Here is a 15973-nt window from a genome sequence, read left to right on the forward strand (position 1 = left end):
GCTACTTCTAGAGAATATTCAACAAAGGTTAACTTCATCCCAAAACTACCAAAGTCTCGGGACTTTGAGAATTTCAACCTAGTCCTGAAAGCTCATATATTTGGCTGTTACTATGACACCCATCTTCTTCTTAAAAGGTACTGTTTTCTAATGAGGACTTCCTCTTTTTATGAGTGACTCACTTGCTTTTTCCTGCAGATACTTAATTTTGCAATTTTATTGGATTAAAATGAACACCCTTTAACTGTGTCCAGCCTACTCAGTGACCCAGGTCACTTACTTCTGTCATTATTTCACCATTTTTGTATGATTGGCCAATTTTACCAGTAATTACTTCAAATGTCTTCCAGGTAATGCTAGAGAAATTGAATAGCACAGAGATTTCAGCACACCGCTGAAGGAGCCTACTAGAATCTCTGCAATTTTGTTACAACTGACAGATTTTTTGGTGGTCTCATTCCTGGGCGGATTTCATTTTCTGTAGAGAAATGCTGTCTGAAATACTCTAGCAAAGTTTGAATACACTTTATGATAACTTAGTTTATTCACCGAACTTGCAATTTCATGCAATCAGTTTCATTTGATAGATGTTATGTTCCATGAAACCATGATGATTGGTACTAATTGTGTATCTTTAAATTCTTTGCCACATTATCTCATATCAAAATTTTCATAATTTTTCTGACATTTATGGAAGCTTAACAAAGTTTATCAGGTCACCTAGTTTACACCCTTAAACATTAATATTAGATTTTTTTCTTTTCCTGGAACATTTTGAAGGTTTTCTAATATTCCATAAATTTCTAAAATGAACATTAATGGTTCAGCAGATTTCTGAGCCAATTCCATGAATATTCTGAGTTTCCAATTATCTCCTCCTGCAGATGGGAAATATTTAATACTAGTTGTTTAGCACAGTCGTCTGTTACTGACTGTTCATACATTAAAAAAAATAAATGGATGGATGGATGGGATAGATAGCTGTGTAGACAGATCTCTCTTGGACATGATTAAACAGCAGTGGAAGGTTAAATAATCCAAAAAAGTCATCCAACCCTATTAGACACTGGAAAACAGCTGAAGTGCTATGCCCTTGCTCTGCAGACGCACTCCTTTATTGAGTATTCCAGTACCCATAAATCACCTTATAATACAATACTTTCCAATGCACACATACATTATAGAGCTACTTACATACAGATTGTATCCTGAAATTCTTTACAGCACTAAAAAATTGTGAGGCAGCAGCTAGTACATTGTGTAAAGAACACAGCAAGGTAAAGACCTTGCAAAGCAATTAAAGGAAAACCTCCATTCTTTGATAAAACTAATAAACACAGAGAAAAAGGAACTGAGGAGTTGTAGGAATTAAATAGACTGAAATAGCAGGAAAGGTCTGAGGAGTAGGTGGGCAGGTCCTCATGGAGGGAGAAGGACAGGAGCTACTGAACGCCACCCTTCCCACAGGAAGACTACTCTGATGTGAACACCTTATGCCTGCCTTCACAGCAAAAAATGCCTCCCTAGATCTCACCTTTCACTGGTCCATAGCAAAAGCAAGGAATTCATGAGCTGAGGGAACAGTTATATTAATAACAGATCGTATCAATAACTAATTCCTTAATTACTGACTCAGATTCTTGGAGGAAGAACAGGAGAGCAAGGTCTCTGGTCTAACCAATTACCAGCACTTTCTGCAGATCCCTCTATTTTAGTATTCTCAGACACATGGTGTGACTCTTGGGGCTGTCCTAGGTAAGGCCAGGAGCTGCACTCAACGATCCTTGTGGGTCCCTTCCAGCTGAGGATATTCTATGATTCTGCAGTTCTATCTGGCCAAGCTTCCTTCTTATGACCTAGGGGGAAGCACTTTGTACACAAGGGAAGCAAGAGGCATGGACTTCTTAATTAGGCATGGACTTCTTCTGGACCTTGTGTGTGACATTTCTTCTCTTTCCCTCCTAGAGGCTGAGCAGAAGATCCTTGCTCTTTGTTACTCTCATTTCCCTCTAGTGAAATGAATGTGAATTGAATATCAAAAGGAAGAAGTTCAGAGATGCTCTCCTTAGCTAGTGACTTTCATAACTGAAGGAACAGGAAGCACCAGGAAAGATCCTTCGTGGCAGTCAGACAAATATTCTGGTGGCTAGAACTAGAAAAAAAAGGTCTGGTCTAAAATGACCTAATAAGCAGCAATTTCTACTTGCTTCTGTTTAAGTGTCTTGCAAAGTATATCTCTGAGATGGTAGAGAATATCTGGAACATAGATAAAAATATTCTACTTAGTTTTAAGACAAATGTAATATTCTTTTCTTTGAGGTCCCTCTTTTCCTTCCTATTGCCTGAAGGCAACCTAGTTACATGAGTGAACCTGCTGTAGGATCAGCTGTCCACAGTTCAGGAGTCTGGATTAAAAGCTTACATCTGGAAGTCAAGATTGATTGATTTAAGGGAAGTTCAGCATAGTTACCATGCACTGGGCTCCATCCCCAGGAACACTCCTGCCCAAGAGACACAAGATGTTATTTCAACCTGGTAACAGATCATCAAGAGGCTGTTTTGCACATTAACCACTAATTGTCCTTGATGGATGCAAAGCAAACTAGAAAACTCAGAAGGATCAATTAAGAATCCATGTGCTCATTCAGGACTGCTCTTAGTGCACAAATTAATTCATGGACACGTAGAGAACACATGGACTGTAAACAAAAAGTTTAGTTACAAAACAATCTTCAGATGTACTCTGACATTGATTGTGAATTCCCTTCTTTATCATCCTGGATGATTAAAAAAGAAAAACAGCCATTAGGTGATATCTGTTACATAAAGCAATTGGTGATCACGTTGATCCTGTAATGAGAAAGGCACAAAGCTCCCACCCCAAGTCACACCACAAGAACTTTCTCTGGAAGAAAGGGGAAGAAAATAAAGCAATTCCAAAATTGTACCCCAGTTTCTGCCTGTGATAATTAACACAGTCCTGTAGGAAAAGAGCAAGCCAGAAGAAGTAGTGGGCTCCAACAAAAGCTCCTTTCCTGGAAGAGGCTGTGCAGAATCTGAAAGATTAGGTGCCGTCTGTTGCTATTCTAGCAGCTTTCACCATTCACTGCCACTTTTGATAAATCATTTACTAGAGAAACACTTTTACATAATCCCTGGGGGTGGGGAGAAGAAGGAAAAAAGAAAAAAACCTACCAATATCCCCACCATAAAGTAGATTTAACACAAAATGCTGTCCCCCTACCAACTGTCTTCAGACCAGAACATATATTTCTTTGATTATTAATTAACTGATGCACAGAAAGAACTTCAAGCTTTTTAACCTCTCCCTTTCTCTTTCGTCCTTCAAGCATGGCGATGACAATGCAGAGGTGGTGTTCAAAACAAATATAGCAATTGCCATTGTGTTTTGAGCCCATGGGCTCAAATACTAAAGCCATTTAGGAACTGAGTGTTTATGTTATTTTCCCAGTGCATACATTCTATTCCTAGTCATACATGTTCAAATCTTTCATAGTCCCATGAATCCCACTGACACAGGTGAGGAGAAACAAAGATTGTTGACTGCCAATATTGCGTATATCAGCAACAAAAAAAGTCAAATCTGCCAGTAGGTATTTGACCTGAGGAGAGAAAGGAATATGCTGCTGTTAGCCCAACATGCCTGTCTCTCTGTCTATCACTTATCCACTGTAAAGTCTCAAATCTCAGGATAATCCCTAGCTTTCCTTCTCTTTGGAGTTCATCCAAATACCTTCTGCAATACCAAACACAGCTATACATAAATAATAGGAAAAGGGGAGACTTGGATGCACCAGCAACTTCTGAGCATATCAAGGCCCCTGAAAACTAAAACAGTGAAATGAAGCTAGAGTAATTAGTTACTCTGTCCCTAGACTATGATCACAAAGAAAATACACAGTTATTGGCATTTGCCCATCTCTTTCCCCAGCTTTCAAATCCACTTCCTCTAGCCTCAGCGTCCAGCCAGAGGAGATTTTTATATTGCATCAGTGAATACTAGAACAACTAAGGAGAAAAAAATCTGGTCCAAATCTATAGGAAACTAATACCAGAATCAGAGTACAACTCCCAGCTTCATCATCTGGTCTAAATGAAATATAGTGAGCAAATGCACTTCTGATCTCTCTTATTAGTCCCATTTGTTAAAATGCTGTATTACTTACAGTTTTGCACAAAATGAGGAAGTGGGCTTAGAATTCCATCTCAAATGCAAAGTGATGATAAAAACTGGTAAAACTTCATGAGGTTATATCACAGCAAGGTTCTTGCACAAGTACAACTATATTAGCACCTCAGCACAAGGGCTTATCATCCCTCTAAGGTCTAGTCTCCACAAAAGAAATAATTATCTATCATAGTGGGCAGCATCTCTGGAAGGGTTTTATTCAGCAATTAACATCACTTTAGGGAGTGATCAACCCAGGTATTTAGACAGTTAACTTTTTATGTTGAGATGTGACTCCTAACTGTGGAACCAGGTAGATCCCACAACAGAGGTTCCTTGATTTAAGCTGGGTGCCTGCCTTCACTGCAGCCAGCATTGCTCCCTGACCAGTGATTCATTTGAACACAGCTAAAGGTGTCCTGATAAAAGAGAGAAATCCTGCCCTACCCTCCACTGACTGCACTGGCAGGACCTCCACTGATTACTGTAGGATCCTAAAGTGACATATTCACAAATGGATGGATGTGCAGGCACCATCTAGATGTGCACATGTAGGCAGTAGGAGGGACATCCCAAAGGACCTGTTGCAAGAGTAGAAATCAAAGTTCCCAGGCAAGATATATTTTCTGAAGGAATGAGCTAAACAACCATTCAGCTGCAGCCAACTCAACTTTGATATTGGACTGCTGTGTGTATATCAGCAAAGTAAACATACCTGGCATTTGTATCTAGCACTCGGGACAGCTTGCACAAAATGGCCTACACCCAAATTATTAATTTCTCTCAATTTCCAGAACATCATGGACACATCCAAGTTAACCACTGAGCACAGCCTGTCTTCTGTGCTAAAACTCACACTTTGTCCAGGAATTTTTTGATGTCAAACATTAGTCAAAAAAACCTCAGCACTAGAGATTATTAGGTTCCAGTTTCTCTGAACATCCATGGAACAGCTCTAGTCTACTGCTTTAGATGTAACTGATGTGTGTTGGCCAGGAATATCAGAAAACCAGATGTGATTTTTAAAAAGAAATGAGTTTCACTACATCCTATATTCAAGGATATGAAGTATATTGACAACATATTTAAGGTTGAAGCTCAAGTAAGGCATCCCCAAGGGGGTTTCCAGAAGTATTTATGACTGAATGTACTTGAGTGAAACCAAGTACATTTATTCACGTGTTTCATTTATTCCATTGTTGAGAATGAATCATAGGACTTTGTTGATAGATTATTCAAGTAGTCACATGAAAACTGGTAACATCACCAATCACTTAGTATCTAAAAAGTGAGGGCAAGAGCAGATCCATTGCTATTGAATAAAACCACAGCTCATTACTCACTATAGCCCTCCAGTTTTCTTTGATGATTGCTGTGGGGCTTGAGAGTACTTTTTGTTCATCTTCAGAGCTGCAGTGTTGGTACCTCCTCATCCAGTGGGTTGGACGGAAAACTGTGCAGACAGCCAGTTTACTTGGAGCCCTGGCTTCAAAAGGGGAGGACAAAGAAGGTTTCTTATTTATTCCATGGGCATCCCTTTTAAAACCCAGTGCGCCATACTCAGCAAACCTGTTGTCTCACTTTGAGAGACTAAGACCTTAGTCTTTCATGACCTGTCATGAAATTAGATTATTAGCCAAGGTCAGGGAGAACAGCTTAATGCAGGGGTGAGAAGTTGCCTTTGCGTGCACAGCTGTGTCTTTTTCAGATGCAAGACACCCTATGTCACCTATGAGACTCACTTCTGAAGAGGAACTAGACCAGGGAGGAGGGGCTGCAGAATGAATCCACAGCACAGCCAAGGCTGTCAGTAGCAGGTGTATACCTGGCAGCAAACATTCAGCATTAGCGTTTTGAGGGGCTTGCAAAAGCCATCTCTTCATTTCAGCCTGTCTGTTGAGCAACACCAGGCTCCTAGGATTGATTTGTGCTGCCAGAGCCTTGCAGGGCTAGGTAAACAGATGGCTTTGTCTGGAGAGCAGACTGGTCCAGGCTAGACTCACCCAAGGTTTGTGCTCAGAAATGTTGTTGGCACACAGGGACATTTCTGGCAAAAGTAGCAGAGGCAATGCTTGTACAATGTGATGGCCCCCTGCCTCGCTAATATCTCAGAGCATGGTCACTCCAGATACAGCCATAAACAGCATGGGAAAATGAGGCCTTTTTTTTTTTTTTTTTTAATCTAACATAATAAAAAATTAAAAATAAAAATACATTTTAAAAATACATTTTAAAATAAACCCAAAAACAAACAGAAAAAAGAGGCAAAGTTATACCAAGAGCTCTCCCCTGAGCTGAATGCATTAGATGCATTGCATCCTGTGTGGTTGACCTATATTATTTCATCAGACTGTTAGAGAGCAAATGAGGACAAAGAATGTCTTAGGTGACCCATAAATACAATATTCAGTCACTATAGTTGTTTCTAATGCTGGATGTGCTCCATGGTTGATTGGGAGATTTGCTGGCAAAATTTGAAATTCCATAGGAAAACAATGTTACGAAAGCACTTGTGTTCACCACACAACTGCAGAGTAATATGGAGTTTGCAGAAATTGCCAGTGATTAAATCTCTTCATATTGCTTGGCTGGCCAACAATCAAACCATTCATGCTGATTAATATGATAATGAAGAATTAATTATATTCACATTTTACTGATATTGCCATAATAAGGAAGTAGTAGTAGGTGTGTCAGATTCCCCTCATCATTAGTATTGGAAGACAAAGAAAAGGTTATGATGGCAAGTTAAGGAAGGTTTAGAGGTTTACCTAAGTCACAGTGGAGGGAGATAGAGGAAAACAGAGTGCCTTGAGACCATGAATTACATCTGCTGACTCCCAGCTCAAAGGTGACACAAATCTTGTGGCACCAACATTTGGATCCCTGTGCTCCACATAGTCTAGTGTTCAGACTGGCACTCAGACCAGGCACTGTGTCCTGGGACACTGATCTGTAACCCCTTCTATCCTTTGTCCCACATTGGCAACCATCCTCTCCTCACTCTCCTGCCCACCTGCCCAGCCTCCTTCCTGCTCACTTCCCTCCTCTCAGCGCCCTCACTCCCTTCCCCATGTTCATTCTCAGTGGTCGTTGCATGTACGTGCCTTGGCACCCTTCGGCTCATTAAGTCCCCTGCCTTGCCTCGTGTTTTGACAGGTTTTGTGAGTTTTGACAATCCTGCCAGTGCCCAAGCTGCTATCCAGGCCATGAATGGATTCCAGATTGGCATGAAGAGGCTGAAGGTGCAGCTGAAGAGGCCAAAGGATGCTAATCGTCCCTACTGAAGGGTTGTGGGAACCGCTGGATACAAAGCACTAGCACAGGTAACTGCATGGGGAAGGGGGTGTCAGCTACACCTGTAGCATCTCTCTGTGTTGTAGACCCTCAAGGAGATTCAGCTCTGTGACTCTCTATCTTCTGCCTTTTTGACTCTGGCTAGAGCCATTCTGCTCAGACACGCACCCATGCATAAACTAGGAACTGTTTGTGTGTGTGTCTCTAGAAAAAGAGGTGGAAGGATGCTCACCAAGGGATAAGACAAATTCCTCATCTCATGGGCATCCTGCATCTCTAGAAAGTGTTTCTGGTCACTAGAGGAGAGTCAGCAGCTGTCCTGATTCCCCCTGCTCAGTGAAAGAGCATTTCTGGTGCTTGAAGACAATCTGCAATTAAGAGGTGGGACTGGGTTGCGGTTTAATCCCAGGTGACTGGACTGGGACAGTGTCTGTCTCAAAAGCTCTGTGTTGCAAATGTTTCAAAGCATTCTTCATTCTTCATGCGGTACAGTCTGTATCCAGTTCCATCTCAGCATAATAACTTAATGTAAATATGTCTCCTTGACAACAAAATAACCCCTGATTTATTTCTTCACAAACCCAAGAAATTAATATAATGATCCATGCTCACTTCTTGGTCAGTTGTTTTAAACTCCTGTGTGTAGATAAAACCTAACCAAAGCCAAGGAAGCTTAGCTGGAGTAAGGACCTGGGGTCTCATTTTTAGACTCATTTGCCATGTACTACTGGAAAGAAGACAGCTAGAGGTTTCAAGGGAACTTCTTATACTTGTAACAGCACCAAAAATATCAGAAGCCACGGCTTGTTTCATTGGAATCCCAACATATCATTAATAACAAAAATGAAGATGTTTCCAAAAATGGAAATATTTTCTACCACTGGTTGGCTCTTTCATTAGGTAATTCTTTGAGAAACAGAAATATAAAGCCTTATGTGTTTGTTTACAGAGACAGGGAACAATAAGGAAGTCTCCCTTTTATTAAAACTGTTCCACACTAGAGGTTCCCCAATAAATTCAGCACCTAAGGAGGCCCTAAGTAATTTGTACTCCTGAGTTAGTGATAAAGAGATTCGTTAGGTGACCTTTCTATGTCATTTTAGCTGTAATGTCTAAGATTCTGTGATTTTTTATTCAGGCCTCTTTTGATTCATCTAAGACAGGCAGGAAATCCCTATCTTCAACTTTCCCAAAGAAAAACAGAGTGTTTTAATTTTTCTCTGGGATCCCAAATATCTTTGAAAAATATATTTTTCCAGTCTTCACAGCAGTATCCTTTCCAGTGAGAATTCAGGAATGGGATCAAAATGTCTTTGAAAGAGGTGCTGCACTGAAGACAGCATAAAGGAGATTAAGAAACCTTCCAATAAACATATTAGGTGCATGTGCAGGAAACAGCCTCCATAGTTCAGAACCTCCTTTATATGTGACTACATGAAGATAACCATTAATGCGTTTTCCCCCTTCAAAAACCTCTTTTCTTTTTCTTGCTTATGAAAAGGCCTCTTGGAAGCTTGAAACCAAAACATGTTGCCATATCCAAATGCTTTTTGCTTCATCACACTGGCTTTTTTTCTGCAGGCTTTGCTGGGGGAGAGCGGGGGTGGGGGGGGGGGTGCATGCGTGCAATTGTGTTAAAGCAGGGGCTGCCTTTGTCAGGGAGGCTTTCTGTGACACCTGCAAAGGGATCAAGGGACACAAAGGTCTCCCTAGGTAGGCACCAGGCTTTATGCCCCAGCATATCTGTGCTGGCTGATGATATGCTTGTTTCTCATGGTGGTGTCAGAAGATGCAGGGCTGTGAATATCTGTGCTGTTCAAGATTTGCCAGTATGAGTCTATGGTGGTTTTTTATCATCATGGTTCACCATGAAGTGCTCTGAGGTCTCAGCTTATTTTCTACAAAAGGTTGCTCACTAGTAGGACAAAGATTTGTTGCTTGGGCATTTTTTTCCCAAAAAAATTTAATAATTATATAAAAAGGAATCAGTAGTTAAAATGGTAATAGAATTCCATATTTGTCCCTCTTAAAGAATTTTTTTTCCTTTTCTTTGCTTCTAATAAGCAAACCAGTCTTGAAGACTTTCTTCTAGATAGGAAGTCCTTCAGCCTTCCTGGATTTTACTTCAGCTTTAGTACTCTGCTGTGCAGAAAAATCATTCTGTTTTTACAATCAGATCACTTCCACCCTTCTCTCCTTGTTTAGAGACTTGCTTAGAGACCCTATCAAAATGTATCTCAGAGGTCCTTGTTCTCTTGCATACTTACACCTTGTTCAGTCTGTTGCAGGAGCTGTACCCAACTTTTAGCAGAAAGGAATTCTCCAGGAAAAAAGTTTTATATGTATGTTTTTCCACCTGGCAGAAGGAATTGCCCGAATGTATGTGGTCCCAGGAGAACACTGCAGGAACATTCCACAGGGGAGGATTTGGGTTATCACAGGGAGAACCATGATGCAATAGACTGGAGAAGACACTTGGTGACAGCCAGGATACCCAGAGGGTCACATGGGTTTAAACCCAGGTCTTTCTCCAGCTCATCTGCCTCCCAGTGCTTGGGAACATTGATACCAGCACTCTAGGAGCAGGCAGGATTCTCAGTCAGGAAGGCCACAGGTCAGCTTTCTCACCAGGGCTGAGCAATAGCAATCAGCAGAGAGCTAAGCCCTCAGGAATAAGCCTGACTCAGAGATAGATCAGCTGTTCTTGCCTAAGCACAGTATTATTGTACCTCCACTGCTGGCTTGATTTGCAACTTCCTTTAACTGACAGAAAGATAATAACTCCGCTGTGCTTTTTATCTATCTTTACTTTGGATGCAGCTCTTCAGGGTCTTTAATTCCAATTTGAAGCATGTATATAACCATATTGACACCAAAGTAATTACTCATGCTTCAAGAGGATTCTCAAGAAACTTTAATTGGGATTTTTCCAAGGAAGGGCTTTCTTTCTATTGAATTGCTTTCAAAAACTAAGAAGTTGCAATGACAACAACCAAAAAAAAAAAAAAAAATCAGCACCCCGTTTGAGACAATCTACCAGAGTGTTTTTTCCTAACTGAAAAAGAAAGAACCTCACTAAATTTTAATTCTGAATGCACTAAAAAAAAAAAAAAAAAAAAAGTATAAATCTCCCTTTTGGGACACAAGCAGTCTAGGCCACAGTGATTTGAAGTCCTTTTGGGTTTTTTTGCAAGTGCTCTAAACTTGCTGCTTAACACTGAAAGGGTTTCTGTGATGCAACAGATAAGCCCAAAGCTGCAGCAAGCGAAGACCTGAAGAATTTAGATGGCAAAATGGCTGCCCCTGTTCTCTGGGAGAAAGCAAAAGAGAGGAAGATCATTTGAGGCAACTCTGCCAAAATCAGTATATTCTATTGCCAATCTCTGCTCAGGACTAGGAAGCAAGGACTGGGAGATAGTCCATGTATCTTTCAGACAGTAAATGCACAAAATAATTAAGAAAGAAAAAAAAAAAAACCTGAAACCCACATCTCCCTTAGGTGGCCATTGCTAGGAGCCCTTCCATGCCCTGTGCTAAGAGAAGTTGCAGGTGCAGCCCGCAGTGCCTGGAGCTGTGTGTGAGCCCTGAGCCCACTGCCAGGACAGGCAGGCATGGTAGGACAGCACTGCCTAGAAAACTGCACAGCTCACAGCCCTTCCAGAGCTCAGGGCAGAGCACAGAGCAGCCCAGGAGCATCCAGCTGATAGATCAATAAAAGACACAGCACAAAACAGCCCTGAAAATCCTGTCCATTTCCCTTCTGTGGCTTCATTGCAGTGGCTGGTCACTGGCAAAGTGATGTTTTCCACCTCAGACAGACGCTGCTGCTGAAGTTTTATTTAAAGCTAAAGATGCAGAGACATTTGGGTGAGACTAACCCAGAGCCCTGGCATGAAACTGAGTGAGACAAAGTGAGTGTGAGCAAGATAAATAGAGTGAGGCAAAAGTGAAACAGAAAAATGAAAAAAAAAAAAAAAAATTGAAATAAAACCAACAGCAAGACTTTTTTAGCTGTGCTCCGGAGTAGCGACAAAACATTAAATGGTGCACTGCCCAGGCAATCTGCTTCTACAAAACACCAGGGGAAATAATATAGGCCAAAGCTCAGATACAAAAATAAAAAAAGATTCTCAGGTCCTCCTTCACTGATTTTTGAACATGGACTGATGTCTGGTTTATTGTAAAATGTGTGAAATACATGTTTTTGCAGCTGTCTGGAACAGGTGGTATTTTTACTCTAAAAGTGTCTTTTTGTTTGTTTGTTTGGTTGGTTGGTTTTCTAATTGGAGTGTATATTTTACCAAACTGGAAAATTTTGCATTTTTCTCTTTTTGTTCCCTAATAAAGAAAAAAAATAAAAGGAACCCAAACTCTATTTTAAAGTAAGATATTACTATAAGCCAAAAATAAAACAAAAAAGCAAAATTCTAAATTGCCATAAACAAAAATATGTGAGTGGAAAACCTCTGTCTTCTCTTGTCATTTCAGATGGCTTCAATGCAAACTCTAGTGAAAGTGTATTTTTTACTGAAATTTTTGTTGCTTATGCCTCCCAGATAGCTTTCTATTACCTCTAGTGAGAGGCTATTCTGTAGCTGCATTGATCTCACTGTTTTCTATTAGGCTATTCATCTTAAGATTCTTTCCAAATACCTTTTTTCAAGATAAAACCCCATTTCTTGTAGTTATGTCTCCTACAATCATGCTAACCAGCTCCTCTTCCACCTGCACAGATTATTGTTGTTTCCCTCTTTTAGTCATCACTTAGATTGTTTAGGACTTGCTTACATTATGGAAATTTGCACTAGTATAATTGCATGAAAACAGTGCTCCAGCACAAGCTTTAATATGAGTGAATAAAGAGAGAAAAAAAATCAGCACAGCTTAATTTTGGAAAGTCTGTTCAGGTACTGGAAAAACATCACCTCAGCCAATATTTTTTTTCTGTTCTTTGGATTACTTTTGGTTTTCATTTCCACTGACACCTGTGATTAAATTAAGCATCACTCACTGTGTTTGCAACCTAAACTTTCTGCTGTTGTGCTTGTACTGAGAGAATGGAAGTGAATTTTAGTGGGGAGGCTAAAACAGGACTTCTGAAGGTGTTTGCAAGACTGACAAAGAAATCCTTTATTTTTCTGTCTGATAATTTTTGACCCGTCTGTCCATTTAAATTACTGATAACTTTATTATGGCAAAATTCTCATGTCTGTTCTACAAACCACAGTTGCAATACCAGAGCATGCAAAATCCCATTTGCTAATTATTTTATTCTAAGATTGGCACACAATACAATGCACTGATGGAAAACTACAATAATTAATTACTGCATTTACTCCAAAATTACAATTAGTAATTACTGCTCTGAGACTGAATTCCATTCAGCAATATTTGGAACTTGTTCTTCCTCAAAGCAGGGCAGCTTTTCAGGAGTATTGCTATGTTTGCATCTAAATGAGTCCATGTAGGTCACTAACAGATCTGCACTATTTGTCATGGGAGTGATGGAGCAGCACAAGGCAATACCACAACACATCCCCTAAGTTTGGAGCAGGAATTCTTCATTAAAACCCAAGTCCCCCCTTTTATATTTTTTTTTAATGTTGGATAATGTAAGTAGTTCAGAATTAAATAATAGATATTAAAGCAGCTTCCCACTTCTCATCTCACTGTTATACTCTTGGCCTTGGTGCTCTGAAGTAAACTTCTGGAGAATTGTAAGAACTTTTGCCAAAGACTCAGCCGGCAAAGAGCCTTCTGAGTTTTTCCTCATATATAAAATACTATGAGGAGCTTGAATGGTGGTGCCCTCTACAAAGGCTTCCAACAGCAAAATTCCCAAAGCTCCAGGGTTGACTGGAGGGTGGTAATTTCATATTCAGCCACTTGACCAAGGTTAGTGTGGGAGATCATATGGACAATGTCACACAGATAACCAGAGTAAGTCAGATTTTAGAGCCTTTCTGGGCTCAGTGTAAGCTTCAATTGCGCCAGTTAATGGGCAGCTGCAGTAAGCTGAAAACAGCAGCCTTTGAAGGAACATTTCTATCGGGTTCATTCAGCACATGGATCTGCTGGGCCAGTGTATGAGAGACTGCAACTTGAAGAAAAAACGGAAAATATAAGAAAAACAAAGAGTAGGCATTTGAAACAGCAATGATTTGAAATGAGAGCCAAAGAGATGGAAAAACACAAAATACATACATAGCCAAATTTTTTGTTCAAGCAGCAGCAGCAAACACTGACAGAATGAATCCTTTGCTAAATAAAATATGTACAAAATGAATGAGAGAAGGCAAAAACCCACAATGAAAGAGGATTGTGAATATACACGATGAGTCCCAGAAAACAAGCACAGTCATTTTTCTACAGGACCTTCTGATAAGTTACAAGTCAGCAAAATGCATTGACACTGGGACACTAGAAGGACCAGTACACACTAGTAAGCAAACGGGAAACAGGCACATTTTCAATTTACAAATGCTGCTCAGGAAGAGAGCAAAGAAAGGTCTATAACTTCAGAGATGTTGTTCTCAGATGGCCCCATATTTGAAGGCAGATAGAGCTGTCTTTGGTGTGTTTAGTTAATACAAACATCAGCCCCATTAACATGTTTTTTAATCAGGTAAAGACAATGTGAACAGTAGACAGGGCACAGCCCTCTACATCTAAGAAGAAGGTTAAAACCTTCTTTCAGGGAAACCTGAAATTCACAATGAAATCAGAGTTATGAGTTAGCCCCAACATGTACACAGGATTCAGGTCACTTGTGTAGGTAGCATTGATCAGTAAGCTGAAAATGATCTGATCTTTTTGTCACTGACCTTTGAGAGCTACTACAGAACCATGAATTGAAGCTCTGTGGGATAGTGTTTGGCACTTGCACTGTAGAGATAAAGAAAAGGGAGGCTAAAAAACTCCATGAAATTTACTCTGCAGGGGAAAACTGCTACAGGAGTTGGCAAGAATCTTAATAAGAGGTTGCAGAGCACTCCATCAATGTGAGCACCTTAAATTGATGTCCTTATGGTTTGGAAGGCATATACAATCAGCTGCACTAGAACACTGTTTCTCGTTCCCACAATTATACCCAGTGATATATCAAATGCAATAATTGCATATTTGAATAATTCATAAGTACGGTAACTTTGGCCAGATACAAGTGAATATCAAAACTCTGGTCTCTGAAGTGTTTGATTCAGCTGTAGCAGAGAAATGAAGGTTTATGGTACAAACCTTGCTTCTCAGGTGTCTTTCATCTGGCCCTGTGACTGCAGTTAGGGAAGAAAAAGAGAGTTTTTATTTCAAACGGTTTGTTTTTCCACTTAGCTGAGCTTCATCCAACCTTTTTGAAATATTGGGTAGAAGGCTGAGCTGGAGGGGAAAGGAGAACAGCAGTCAAGTCATTTCCCAAGCAAGACGCAGAGTAAATGAAAACTCAGTGCTCTGTCTGGAAAAGTACTAACCACAGCCATGATTGGGCTAAGTTCTCGGGCAGCGTCAATCACCAGCTCCTCTGAAGCCAGTGAAGTGACACTGATTTATGGCAGCCAAGGATTCAGGCCCACTATTACTTATTGAACTCTAAATGTTCTCCTAGCAGAGATGTTTCGATTATTTGCAATTCTAGAGGGAGATGCAATGTCACCATTCTGGCTGCTCTGGTCTTCTTAGAGCAGAGACACTAGGGAATTATCATGCTCACCTCCAAATAACACCATGGCTCATTTTAAAAATGCCTTTTTAGGGTAAAGACTTGCAAACAGAAGAAAAATCTCTTGTACCCATGGAAAGCTGCAGCTCCACACTCCAGGAATCCTCTTTAGAAAGCAAATTCCTCCCATTTATTGGAAGATACATTCTCCCTCCCCAGATCTTCAGATATCCCTTTTTCCTGTGTAAAAAAGATCCAGCAGCTGGGCTGCCTGAAGCATCTATTCTATGCAGAGCAGTAACACTCTAATATCCTCACAGTGACAAGATGCCTACCTTTGAAATTTCTGGCTCTGTGATGCCCAGTCCTTGATGCCAAAGATATCCTTTGGTTGATTTGGATGTCCTGTAGACCACAGTTGTCATGGAAGACCCTTAAAAGCAGGTTGTTCCAAAGGAAAATATGTTTTCACTACCTTGATTTCTGGGGATTTGGAAAAAAATGGGCCATGGGCTGTGCAGTCAGCTAAAAATTTGTCTTTGCTGGAGAAGATTCTCTATTTTTCTCTACTTTTCTCTATTCTTTTGAAGCATCTCCACTCATGAGCAGAGGTTGCATCCCATTTGTTGTGATGTATGACAAGTGAATGCTTTCCATGCTCTTTGTTTTCCTCTGTGCATTCTCCTTGCATGGTACATATTTCTCCATCATGGCAGATTGGACACTGGGAAAGGAAACCAGACAGGCAGCCCAATGCCAGCTGCAGGCAATTGGGCTCCTTCATGTCAGTTTTAAGAGATTTGGTGCTTTCAGAAGGGGGTTTATTTTGGGGG

General features: G+C 40.4%; 1 protein-coding gene across 17 annotated transcripts in view; it reads left to right on the forward strand.

Moving 5' to 3' along the window:
* Positions 1-15973, forward strand: part of CELF4 (CUGBP Elav-like family member 4) — a 708055-nt gene that overhangs the window by 663083 nt on the left and 28999 nt on the right. For all 17 annotated transcript variants that reach the window (XR_002466205.4, XM_085567782.1, XM_085567781.1 and 14 more), the window contains one exon: positions 7349-7515. Coding sequence is in view for 16 of the 17 variants with exons in the window: in XM_085567782.1 (XP_085423908.1) it covers positions 7349-7476 (128 nt within the window). In the remaining variant the exon portion in view is untranslated. The remainder of the gene's footprint in view (positions 1-7348; positions 7516-15973) is intronic.

Source organism: Lonchura striata, chromosome Z (genome assembly GCF_050655825.1).
Source record: "Lonchura striata isolate lonStrDom1 chromosome Z, ASM5065582v1, whole genome shotgun sequence".
NCBI lineage: Eukaryota > Metazoa > Chordata > Aves > Passeriformes > Estrildidae > Lonchura > Lonchura striata.